Genomic DNA, 13,372 nt, shown 5'->3' on the forward strand with positions numbered 1-13,372 from the left:
AGAGCCTTTTGATTTTTGCCAAATTAATTTTTCCAGGCTTTCTTTTTAGCCAATGGGTGTTGGCATCAGGTTTTCTTTCACAAAACAGATCAAAACTTTCGTTCGTATTAAGTGGCGTATCCTGAATTGATGTGTCATTTTCTATTCCCGTATTTATTTTAACCTGATGGAATTTACGATCTATATAATAGTCCTTAGTTTCAACAAAATTTTTTAGTTGAAAACCCATATTCATCTCTTTACCTCGAACAAGATTAGCAAATGTATGTATATCTAGAATGTCTCGAGGAAATGGATGTGTCAGTTGCTTAAAACTTATTCTTCTACTTTACTACTACTACTACTACTAATAACTCACTGCAGCACCAAGCCGCCTGAGGCCAACACAGCTACGCACGCTCCTCCTCCAACCTATTCTATTTAAAGCCTCCCTCTTTACACCCTCCCAGGAAGTTCCCATTTCCTTTAAATCCTTATTTATGACATCCTCCCAACCCAGACAAGGACGACCTGCTTTCCGTGTAGCCCCAGACGGTTGGCCAAAAAGGACAATCTTCGGTAATCTGTCATCCTTCATCCGTAGAACGTGGCCTAGCCATCTCAACCTTTCTTTCATTATAGCCCCAGAAAGCGGGATTGAACCACACTTTTCGTACAACCTACTGTTTGAAATACGGTCAGTCAGCCGGGTACCCAGAACAATCCGTAGGCAATTTCTCTGGAAAACATCTAGTAAATTTTCATCTGCTTTTCGGAGTGTCCATGCTTCAGAGCCATATTTGACCACTGTCATCACTTTAGCTTCCAATATTCTAATCTTGGTTTGTAGGCTTATCTTTCTATTCTTCCAAACTTTTTTTAACTGTGAAAAAACACCCTGAGCTTTAGCTATTCTACTTTTAACATCTTCACTGCTCCCACCATCTTTACTAATAATACTACCAAGGTAACTGAAGCTCCCAACCTGATCAATCTTTTCGTTACCTAAGGTCACCTGTTCATCTTCACTTATTCCTAACCTTAGTGACTTAGTCTTCTTAACATTAATTTTCAAGCCTATTTTAGCACCCTGAACTCGTAAAACCTCTAAAAATTCATTCATTTTGCTCACACTTTCATCTAATATGCTTAAATCATCAGCATAATCTAAGTCCAGGAGCGTTCTTCCTCCCCATTTGATTCCATGGTCTCCAATTGCCTTTCCTGTGCTCCTTAATACGAAGTCCATCAAAATGATCCATATAAAGGGGGATAGAACACAACCCTGCTTAACTCCTGATTTAATACAAAACCAGTTGCTAACCTCATTTCCTACCTTAACCGCAGCAGTATTATTCTCGTACATAGCGCAAATCACTTTAATGTATTTTTCTGGTATACCATATAACGATAAGACCTTTGTTAACGCTGTTCTATCAACAGAATCGAAAGCTTGCTCATAATCGATAAAACTAAGGACCAAAGGTGTTTGACAACGAAGGGACTTCTCAATTATTAACCTAAGAGTGAAAACATGGTCGACACATCCTCTACCTTTTCTAAAACCGCATTGTTCTTCCCTTAAAACTTTGTCTACAGCATGTCTCAGTCTAAAAAGTATCATATTACTCAGTAATTTGCTACCTACAGAGACCAGACTAATGCCTCGATAATTACGACATTCACTCTTGTCACCTTTCTTATACAGTGGTTTAATTAAGGTTTTCCTAAAATCATTGGGTACTTCCCCTTTTTCAAAAATCATGTTCATAATCTTCAGTAGCTTATTCCTAACCTCAGAGCCACCATATTTAAAGAACTCATTAATCATACTATCAGCACCTGGGGCCTTATTATTTTTTAATCCTTCTAGTACTGTCGCTAATTCTTCCTCACTAAACAAATCTTCCTTCACATCCAAGGTATCACAAACTTTTTCATTTTCATCTATATCTTTTCCTGCAACTGTATCTCGGTTTAGCACATTTTCAAAATGTTCCACCCATCTTTCTTTAACTTTTTCCTTATCACTAATTGTGACCCCATTTCTATCTTTAACTGGGACTAGTCCGGATCGGCTATTCCCTTTCAATTTATTAACATGCCAGTATAATATTTTACTATTATGCCGTCTAGCCGCATCTTCCAGATCCTCAGCAATTTTATCCATCGCCTCCATTTCACATCTCCTTAGTTCATATTTTAATGCTTTCTCCACTTTCTTTACATTCCTTTTGTTTTCATACGACCTATCGCTCAGATAATTCTTATACAAACCCCTTCTACTCTCTATTAAACCTAAAGCTTTTTCACTAATATTCCTAGTTGCTGTCTTAGCACTCTTCCCTAGGACACCATCAGCAACTTCACAAATTGTTTTTCTGAAATTATTCCATCCATCTTCCACATTGTCAAATTTTAGTCATAAAATGAGCAATTAGTATTCTATTATTAATACCTTCCCAGCCTAAACAAGACTTAGCAGCTTCCTTATTCATCATGAGCCCTACTCCCTGTCTATGTACCCCATCCTTCCTTCCTGAGTAAACAAATTCTGTCACCTAATTTCATGCTTCCTACCCCTGGGATATGAGTTTCTGAAACTCCTAATAAATCCAGTTCAAACCGTCTGAATTCGTCAGTCAAAATGTCGATGCGATAGTCATTTTTTAACGTCGTAACATTCCAAGTTCCAATTTTCATGTTCTTTAAATCTTTGAAATTATTTTGGCCTCAAGAAAAGCAGTGATCCCGGATACCAGTGCAGGATGGGGACCAACATATCTTCTCAAGTCTACACCGAAGCGCTTAAGCCGGCTTAGAACCGGACAGCAAGAAGTTTCTGGGACCTCCAGTAAGTTGGAGGCTTTGTGCAATCCTGGGCCCATCTTGGTCACAACATGGTTTTCAGCACTTGGCGATGCTCTTCTATCAACAAGAGTCGAAATCCTGCACAGACAGTCCCAAAGGCTCTGCACATGGTTTCAAGTCCTGCAGATGAATTTCATCATCTACTTCATAATAATTTAGTGCATTATTACATTGAAAATTGTTAGCTGAAACATTAGTTATTTCTTTCTGGTAAACTAATTTTTCTTAGAACCTAATTGGTTTATGCTAGACAATAAGGATTTATATAGATCAAATAGACTTTCTTGACTATATGACCGATCATCACCTTCTATTATCAATAAGTTTATGGCTGAGCCCTTGAATGCGTTTACTACAGCTTCTTTATGTTTACTGCTTCGTAAAACGTCTTCTAGGGCTACAGACATTCAATTAACTTTCTTAAAACTATACCCGTTTCTGGTGTTAAGGTACTACAAAAGTTTTATACTACTCAATGGGGGTTCTGAAGATTGTAGAAACAATACATGTCCTTTGTCATCATCTAGAGATCGATTTAGTCCAGTTGATATATGTAAGCTTTCAAATGAACAATACGAAAGAGTTTGTTTGTTATACATTTTAGTTAATCTAGCTACTATTACGGACGTTTGAATGTTTTGTTCCACTTCTTTGAAGAAACTTACGGCTTTTTCCCCATCAATCTATCCAGGGGGTGCGGTTTTTCTTCGAAACTTAATGGATATGGATGGATATAGAAAAGAGCCATGATTGAAAATCGATGTGGTGTTGGTGTGCTGTTGGGTGTAGGTAATTGAACCTAGATGTATGGTGAGTATCAAATACTTATAAAAAAACAAAATAAAGGGAAGCTTTAGTCTGAGTAAACTTTTACTTCCAGGTTTTTGAAATCTATTTCTTGTTTCTTTTCAAAATGTATATTAAAGAATATTGTTTCTACAAAACGTTCATATAAATCTGCAATGCTAAGTTGATTTTGTAGGGCTGGTTCTTTACTCAGAATTTTAGTGGTATTTAAAAATTCTTTACATCCTTGCCGTTGTTTTGTTTGCTGTCTCTCTTTATTCTCATAAAAAACGTTGCTACCATCTAAATGTGCAACGGAATGCTGGTAATTTTCTGTTTCTTAACTGCTAGTTGACGCAGAAAATCGTGCAATTAATTCATTGCTATAAATTTTCAGCTGTTGGTCATCAACCTGAGCAACTCTTTCTTGCTTGAATTTTTGTTTCCAAAATTTGACTTAAAAAAATCTACTTGATCTGAATCCTTACAAAATGGCTTTTGATCATAGCCAAGAACACGAAAGGAACTCTCTAAATCCGTTTTTATATTTTGCCTAGTAGTTACCAGCAATCTTTCCAGCTTAGTCTTTTTTTACTCAGCAAGCAAATTAATTACTATATTGTTATTATATGTTGCAATTTCATCAAACCTTCAATTAGGATTACTACCTGCACTCCATTTACAGAACCAATAAGAAGATTATTCTTTAATAATTTCTTCTCTAAACCATCATCAAGCTTTAATAGTCTGTTGAGCAAAGAATCTATTCACTGATCCATTAAACTGGGTTCTATTAACCCAGTTATTTAGTGTTTTCAACTGACCAGTATGCTTGATTAAACCAATTCTTATCATCCATCTACTGAGATATTTATACATTATTTTCTCTGATAAGGTAGTCGGAACTGTCGTTTTCACCATCCCTTTTGTATCAGAAATGATTCTTACTTTTTTTTCTTTAATGTGATCCCCCATCCCATTCAAATGAACCAAACAAAATATTTTTTTTGTTATACGTTATAGTTATAGGCTACCGAAGAGATGCCATTTTTTAGTAGGTTATAACCAGAATTTCAGCAAAAAGGAGGCTTGGCTTTCCCTGTGAATACTGTGTTGAAAAGGTGTTTTAGACAGAGGTAATTATGTCGTTAACATTTTTTAATTACCTTTTCTTTTTGAGCTGTAACAAACGATAAAAAAAATGAATGATTTTAAAAAATTAAAAAAACTTTTTATGGAACATTATAAACTTTGACGAATTAAGTGAGGAGCATAAAAGGTGATATAAGTGAAAGTGGAAAAATCAAAAACTCAAAATACATCTACCACACATACAGCAGTGCTCCGACAAGGACAATGAACAGACAACAGATCGCTTAAGGTTCCTTCACATTGAAAACGTAAGACCTTACGTTCCGGTTAATGCTACGGTTGTTACGTTTCATATTACGGGTCTTACGTTTATGTTCTTTCACATAAAAATTCTTCCCTTCACACCGAACCGTTTATTTGTAATAAAGTTATAGACCATTATCGCAGAAAATCGATCACAATCATCATCTGCTAAAGTTTGAATTTGCAAAACATGGAATCAACAAGTTGGAATTGGAACACTGGAACAAGTAGTGACAGTGAAGAGGATATGATAATCGCTGCTGTGGCTATCCTTGCGGAATCTAAACAGCTAAAAAGGTATGTTGTCCTATTTATTCCAATTTTCTTTACAGAAAGCTTGCGTGTTTTTGCTCTCTTTACTTTGAAAAGACTTGTCTTTACTTATTTTCAGCGCTCATATTTTTGTTTGAGGATTACTTTCCTTCCAAACAAAATTTGTAATAAATGCTTATAATAAATGCTTTAATGGTCATGTGATTTTTTTCCAATAAATTGTACTCTTTGTTTAAAGAAGCAATAGCAGCTAGAAATCAGTCTGCATCTATGTGACCTAACTGATAACTCTGAAAATAGCAACGAAGACCACACTGCTTTTCCATAACAAACAAACACAAAGTAGAAACAATAGGGAAAATCTTTTCAAGACAGTGGATATTTTGGCCCTATGTCCAAGGCTCTCTTCAGCACAATACAAGAAAGAATATATATATATATATATATATATATATATATATATATATATATATATATATATATATATATATATATATATATATATATATATATATATATATATATATATATATATATATATATATTTATATATGAATAAACTTGCATTAAAATTTGAGAATTAATTAGAAAAAGTGTTTTTAAAAACAGCCCTACCATCCTTACTTCCACAAAGTTCAACCAGGGCTACATTGATGTCCACTGTCTTGAAAAGATTTTCCCTATTGTTTCCACTTTGTGTTTGTTTGATAACTTTGAAATTATTAACTGAATAAATAAGCTTTTTAAATTCTTACTATTTTTGGTAATAATATTCCAAAATTGAAGCAAAATACAAACTGGTTCCTTTTGTGCTCATTAATTATTACTAGATGACAGCAATTGTTATTAAGGTTGGGAAAGGGACATTGCTTAAGAATTCTTACCAGACGGTAGGCTATATTATAATGGCTTTAGATTCAATTGAATCAATTCCTGGTTCTAAACCATAGTTCCAGTAGCATATTCACCTCTGTTTGGCAACAGGAATAATACTAACCTCCATTAAAATCCTGGTTTTTTTTTTAGAAAGAAGAGAAGAATATGGGTCCGTCCAATCTTCAGTCAAAAGGAAAGAGAGGAGAAGGGCCAGATTGCCTTGGTACAACACATGTTGCTTGTTGATGATGAGGAGAAGTTTTTTAACTATACACGGTTTACAAGACATGAGTATTTTCAAATATTTGACAAAGTAAAGAACAAGCTGACAAAGAATCATACCAACTTTCGGAAGCCAATCTCACCAGAAATAAAGTTAGCATTAATATTTAGGTACATTGCCACAGGAATGTCAATGACCTCTTTGCAATATGATTTTAGAGTTGGCCTTTCAACAGTATCTGGCATAATAAAAGATGCATTGAATGCTATTTATGAAGCTATCAAGGATGACCATTTAAAACTGCCTGATACCTGTGATCTAGAAGAAATAAGCCAAACATTCAAGGCAAAATCATCACTTCCAAACTGTGTGGGAGCCATGGATGGAAAACACATTAGAATTCAGTGTCCATATAATTCAGGCTCCCAATTTTACAACTATAAAAATTACCATAGTATAGTTCTGCTAGCAACATGCAATGCAAATTGCCAATTTAAATTTGTTGATGTTGGTGCATATGGAAGTGGAAGTGATGGGGGTGTCTTTTCAAGATCAGAGTTTTGACAGAAAATTGAAAGTGGTGCAATTAAATTCCCAGATCCAAGCCCATTGCCTGGAACTCATGATAAATTCCCTTTTTTCTTTGTTGCTGATGAAGCATTCCCTCTAAAAGACTACATAATGCGCCCATACCCTGGAAACAGGCTTTCAGAGGAACAAAAAATCTATAACTACAGAATATCAAGTGCCCGCCGATCAATTGAGAATGTGTTTGGTATTTTTGCCCATCGATTTAGAATATTTCGGAGTGAGATTATTCTCCAGCCAGAAAATGCAAAATTACTAGTTTTAGCATGTTTATGTTTGCATAATTTTCTCATCCAGACTCGTGGAGCTCAGAGTGATCAAAATGAAACATCAACTAGCTTTGTCTTATCTGAACACAGACGGTTTGGAAGCAACAATGCATCACGAAACTCCCAATGTCTCAGAGACAGTCTGGCTAGGTATTTAGTTTCACCTACTGGAAGTGTACCTTGGCAAAGGGAAAGAGCATTACGTGGCAGTTTCTAAATTGTTACTACTTTCACATTAATTATAGGGATATGACAGCCATGTCTTTTGACATATTTTAATTTACTGTATATTAAAATTGTCTCCTCTTTACTTTGTTTTTCTCCATCTCCCTAAGAAATAGGAGTCTAAACTAAAGCTATTATAAGAAATTTTGTTTAAAAAAATATTTATAGCCAGCTACTCTGTTTCAAACACAGCCATAAAATGTTGCAACTATTTTCTCAAATTACGTTTTATTTTTGTACTAGAATAATTATTCTTCATTATTTATATTGATGGCCTATTTATAATTTTTTTGACCTACTAACCATTTTTTTAATTTAATACAATGCTTAAATTAAATCGGAAACTAAAAAGCTTTATTTTATTTGTCTATAAAACTGATTAAATATACTTCAAAATACACTATCTGATTAAATATACTTCTTAATTGTTTGTAACATATCTAGTCGACAATCCAACATCAAATCATTTGGTACTTTTTTTAAATGAGGCAAGAGTGACTGTAAAAAATATTTGTCTGGATCATGCTGATCCAAGTTGCTATCTGGATTATTTTTTTTGCAACCTCTTTGCTTGAAATAATCTGTCAGAATTTTATTCAAGTCACTTGAATCTGCAGACACAGTCCTTTTTCTTTTTGAAGTTCCTGGTAGTGGGGTTGTGGCATTCTGATGAAAAGATGAAGCACTTGATTCATTTGCCATAAAAGTCTCTTTGCTTGGTGTAATAAAATCAATACACTCCATCAATATTCACTACTCCATCACTATTTGAAGGCTGGTTTCTGCAGACTGTGAAAATTCTGACTCTTGATTATCTGCAGACTGTAAAAATGTTGAATCATGACTATCAGCAAAAATGGTGGTGGTGTAGTCCAGTGGATTCTCATTAGTAATACCACTTCCACGCTGAACAGTATTTCCTGTAGTTTTTCTGCTTCTCTCCACAATATGGCTATGAAGGAAGTTAATTTTTTCAACAAGTTTTCGCTCTTCTGGCTTTAAGCTTGAATCAGCACTAGAGCCACTGGGAGCTTTTCCTTTTTTCTTCAGACGGACATAGCGATCCCTCAAATTACCCCATTTTTTCACAAGCTCAGTAACTGGAAAAACAACAATAATTACTATGTTTAGCAATTTTAGACATGCTCTTTTTACAGCAAATTCAACTGGGACCTACATAGCTATTCCCTATAAACAATATTTTGTAGATAGAAAGGGTAATGAAATGTGAAAGAAAGATCCTTTAAACCAACTTAAGCTTGTTGTCACTTCAACAACATTAAAAATTTGTAAAATTCTTATATCAATACTATTCATTGATTCTGAGTTAAAGTACTTGTAGCAAGAAAATTATTGTCTTTGATGCGCTCAACCCATATATTTCTGTTTTTATTTCTTAGCACTATGTTTAGTAATAGATTTGTAAAGTATAGTTATTCTGTTTTTGTTTTTTTTTTTATAAAGTTTTCAGCTAAAAATGATGTAACTGTTCAGTCTTCAAATGTTCAAAGTTACTTTGTTTTGAAACTGAAGGAACACAATTGCTGAAAATTAGTTTCAATAGGGTATAAAATCTGAGTGAGTAAAATAGTATGTGGGATAATGACTTAAGTTGACTTGTAATATATTACTTGAGCTTCTTTACAAAAAAGACAAAAAGCAGATATGAAATCATTCACATCCCTTAAAGGCTCTTTGCCATAAAGTTACACATCTCTATATGCCCTATACGTTTTACCAAATCCTCATTTATAAACTTCTTCACAGTATAAATACAAAACAAGATGCCAACAGTACATGGAACAACATAAGAAAAAGATATTGCTCAACATATATGCAAATAGGGAGACTAATAGGGGAATTAATCATCACAGTTTTGAAATTATAAGCAATGACCTCCTTTGATTTGAAAGCTTTGTTAATAATAAAGATAATCTAACAGTGTCATTCAATCTCTTTTGCTACATGGTTTACTAATGACAATGTAAAATATATAGCCAATGGTATGGACTATATATGAAACTTTAGTGATTGTTTTGACTTGCATTGTTTATTGTAGGCTACTTATTTCCAACAGTATTGCCATTTTCAGAAAAAAATCAACAGACTTTCATGTACAGCCTGGCTATTTTAATAGGCTATATTATAGCTAGATAGCTCAAATTGAAGAATATCAGGTGAAAGGAGAATAGGCTAGGATGCAAGGTAGGCTACTATTCTAGATCCAGAGTTCCATAGGAGGAAACAGTCTATAAGCCTAATACTGAAAGCAGTAGGCTACCACTAGATTCCTTATTTTATGTTCTCTTTATGTATCACATTTGTGTTTTTGACAACGCACCTTACCCTCCTCTTAAATATGGGCTACCAGATTTAGCCCTCAGTAGCCAACCTAAAAAAATACCAAATTACTGAATAATGATTAGGTTCTTAAATATAAAACATATCATGTATTTTATCAATCAGATTATGATGTTTCTAGCATTATTAACCACATTTTAACCATTTTAGCCTAGCCTATCTTAAATTCTTTATTTTTTATGATCTTAAATTCTTTCCACATTAAAGAATAATTTCAACAATGGGTCTAATTATGAACAGGCCTAGAAAAAGATTACTTCCAAAAGAGTTTCACTTATTATAACAGATACAGTTGGCTAGGGTAAAATACCAGTAGGCTAGGCTAATTTTGTTTCAAATATTTGAAAAAAAAACAACAACAGAAAAATCAATTCAAATATATAATGCATTGTTAATTTTTTCAGCATTACTTACAGACTGCTAGTAAGTGAAATAACAATATTTAGCAAAACATACCCTAGCCTACAAATCAAGAAAATGCCAAGAATACTCACCACTAATGTCTTTACCAACTGAAGCAAAGCTTTGGCTCAGGCTTTCCCACGAATTCTGCTTCAATTGCCTATCCTTGAAACCAGGGTCCTTTGAGCTATATAAATATTTCCTAGCTTCAACAAATTCAATAATTTGGTCATCAAAAACATCCATTTTGGCTTTTAACGTAAACGTAAGAAGTTAAAATAAATTGAACTTCTCCGTTAAAGCTCTCGTATACGGTTACGGTTACGGTTACGTTAACGTAAGATCTTAGGAAGGATTATTGAGCCTTACGGAATCCAGTGTGAAGGGGATAACGGAACGCCAAAACTCAATGTGAAGGAACCTTTAGAAGCCAAGCTATAAAAAAACCCAAAACATCAACATTTTCTTATAATAAACTTTCAGCCTTAGATTGAGCGTCACAAGAATAATGTTTGAAAGTGAAGTTAGCTATGAATATTTGCAGTAAAAGTTCTCTTCAAATCGCGAACCCATAAACAATTTTTATCACAAGAATTATGAGCAAAACTCGTATTTCTTGTTATGTCAAATGATGTTATTGAGCTGATCAGTATGCTTGATTAAACCAATTCTTATCATCCATCTACCGGCATATATATCTATTATTTTTCTCTGATAGACTATTCAGAACTGTCGTTTTCCATATCGCTGCTGTATCAGAAATGATTATTACTTTTTTTCTTTGATGTGATCTAAAACTTTACTATAAATATTGACCATTACAACGTCCTCCAGACTTGACATATTTTTTACGTAATAGAGATACAGAGCCTTTTGATTTTTGCCAAATTAATTTTTCCAGGCTTACTTTTTAGCTAATGGGTGTTAGCATCAGGTTTTCTTTCACAAAACAGATCAAAAGTTTCGTTTGTATTAACTGGCGTAACCTGAATTGATGTGTCATTTTCTATTTCCGTATTTATTTTAACCTGATGGAATTTACGATCTATATAATAGTCCTTAGTTTCACCAAAATTTTTTAGTTGAAAACCCATATTCATCTCTTTACCTCGAACAAGATTAGCAAATGTATGTATATCTATAATGTCTCGAGGAAATGAATGTATCAATTGCTTGAAACTTATTCTTCTACTTTGCCTTGGAGAAGTATTAGCTTTTTGTCCAAAGGCTCTGCAAATGGTTTAAAATCCTGCAGATGAATTTCATCATCTACTTCATAATAATTTAGTGCATTATTACATTGAAAATTGTAAGCTGAAACATTAGTTTTTTTCTTTCTGATCAACTAAAATGATCTCTTATCTTAGAACCTATTTGGATTATGCTAGACAATAAGGATTAATATAGATCAAATAGAATTTCTTGACTATATGACCGATCATCACCTTCTCTTATCAATAAGTTTATGGGTGAGCCATTGAATGCGTTTACTAGAGCTTCTTTATGTTTACTGTTTCGTAAAACGTCTTCTAGGGCTACAGACATTCAATTATCTTTCTCAAAACTATAGCCGTTTCTTGTGTTAAGGTACTACAAAAGTTTTATACTACTCAATCGGGGTTCTGAAGTTTGAAGAAACGATACATGTCAATTGTCATCATCTAGAGATCGATTTAGTCCAGTTGCTATATGTGAGCTTTCAAATGAACAATACGAAAGAGTTTGTTTTTTATACATTTTAGTTATGCTAGCTACTATTACGGCCGTTTGAATGTTTTGTTCCAATTCTTTGAAGAAACTTATGGCTTTTCCCCATCAATCTATCCAGGGGGTGCGGTTTTTCTTTGAAACTTAATGGATATGGATGGAAATAGAAAAGAGCCATGATTGAAGATCGATGTGGTGTTGGTGTGCTGTCGGGTGTAGGTCGTTGAACCTAGATGTATGGTGAGTATCAATTACTTATAAAAAACAAAATAAAGGGAAGCTTTATTCTGAGTAACCTTTTACTCCCAGGCTTTTGAAATCTATTTCTTGTTTCTTTTCAAAATGTATATTAAAGAATATTGTTTCTACAAAACGTTCATATAAATCTGCAATGCTAAGTTGATTTTGTAGGGCTGGTTCTTTACTCAGAATTTTAGTAGTATTTAAAAATTGTTTACATCCTTGCCATTGTTTTGTTAGCTGTCTCTCTTTATTCTCATAAAAAAACGTTGCTACCATCTAAATGTGCAACGGAATGCTGGTAATTTCCTGTTTCTTTACTGCTAGTTTACGCAGAAAATCGTGCAATTAATTCATTGCTATAAATTTCTAGCTGTTGGTCATCAACCTGAGCAACTTTTTCTTGCTTGAATTTTTGTTTCCAAAATTTGACTTAAAAAATCTACTTGATCTGAATCTTTACAAAATGGCTTTTGATCATAGCCAAGAATACGAAAGGAACTTTCTAAATCCGTTTTTATATTTGGCGTAGTAGTTACCAGCAATCTTTCCAGCTTAGTCTTTTTTACTCAGCAAGCAAATTAATTACTATATTGTTATTATATGTTGCAATTTCAAGGAAACCTTCAATTAGGATTACTACCTGCACTCCATCTACAGAACCAATAAGAAGATTATTCTTTAATAATTTCTTCTCTGAACCATCATCAAGCTTTAATAGTCTGTTGAGCAAAGAATCTATTCATTGATCCATTATACTGGCTACTATTAACCCAGTCATTTAGTGTTTTCAACTGACCAGTATGCTTGATTAAACCAATTCTTATCATCCATCTACTGAGATATTTATATATTATTTTCTCTGATAAGGTAGTCAGAACTGTCGTTTTCCCCATCCCTTTTGTATTAGAAATGATTCTTACTTTTGTTTCTTTAATTTGATCCCCCCCATCCCATTCAAATGAACCAAACGAAATATTTTTTTTTGTTATACGTTATAGTTATGCTAGCCACTATTACGAACGTTTGAATGAATTGTTCAAATTCTTTGAAGAAACATACGACTTTTTCTCATCAACCCATCCAGCACTAGTAAACAAGCCCATATATTGTACTTCAGTTCCTTATAAATATTTTGTGTTATTTTCTCTTCATTATCCCTTTCCCATCTCTTGGT

At 33.7% G+C, this 13,372-nt stretch overlaps 3 protein-coding genes across 3 annotated transcripts; 1 reads left to right on the forward strand and 2 right to left on the reverse strand.

Moving 5' to 3' along the window:
* The first annotated feature begins 4,866 nt into the window (after window positions 1-4,866).
* On the forward strand, window positions 4,867-7,570 carry LOC136035107 (uncharacterized). The gene is made up of 2 exons (XM_065716688.1): window positions 4,867-5,328; window positions 6,331-7,570. The coding sequence occupies exons 1-2, from the start codon at window positions 5,222-5,224 to the stop codon at window positions 6,965-6,967; spliced, it is 744 nt and encodes a 247-aa protein (XP_065572760.1). The 5' UTR covers window positions 4,867-5,221; the 3' UTR covers window positions 6,968-7,570.
* Window positions 7,571-7,893: 323 nt separating this feature from the next.
* Window positions 7,894-8,229, reverse strand: LOC136034315 (uncharacterized). Its single transcript, XM_065715450.1, has one exon. The coding sequence runs from the start codon at window positions 8,227-8,229 to the stop codon at window positions 7,894-7,896; it is 336 nt and encodes a 111-aa protein (XP_065571522.1).
* A 9-nt stretch (window positions 8,230-8,238) lies between these two features.
* On the reverse strand, window positions 8,239-11,462 carry LOC136034316 (uncharacterized). The gene is made up of 2 exons (XM_065715451.1): window positions 10,341-11,462; window positions 8,239-8,585 (listed from the first exon to the last, which is right to left on the reverse strand). The coding sequence occupies exons 1-2, from the start codon at window positions 10,492-10,494 to the stop codon at window positions 8,239-8,241; spliced, it is 501 nt and encodes a 166-aa protein (XP_065571523.1). The 5' UTR covers window positions 10,495-11,462.
* Window positions 11,463-13,372: the final 1,910 nt, after the last annotated feature.

This window comes from Artemia franciscana, chromosome 13 (assembly GCF_032884065.1).
Source record: "Artemia franciscana chromosome 13, ASM3288406v1, whole genome shotgun sequence".
NCBI lineage: Eukaryota > Metazoa > Arthropoda > Branchiopoda > Anostraca > Artemiidae > Artemia > Artemia franciscana.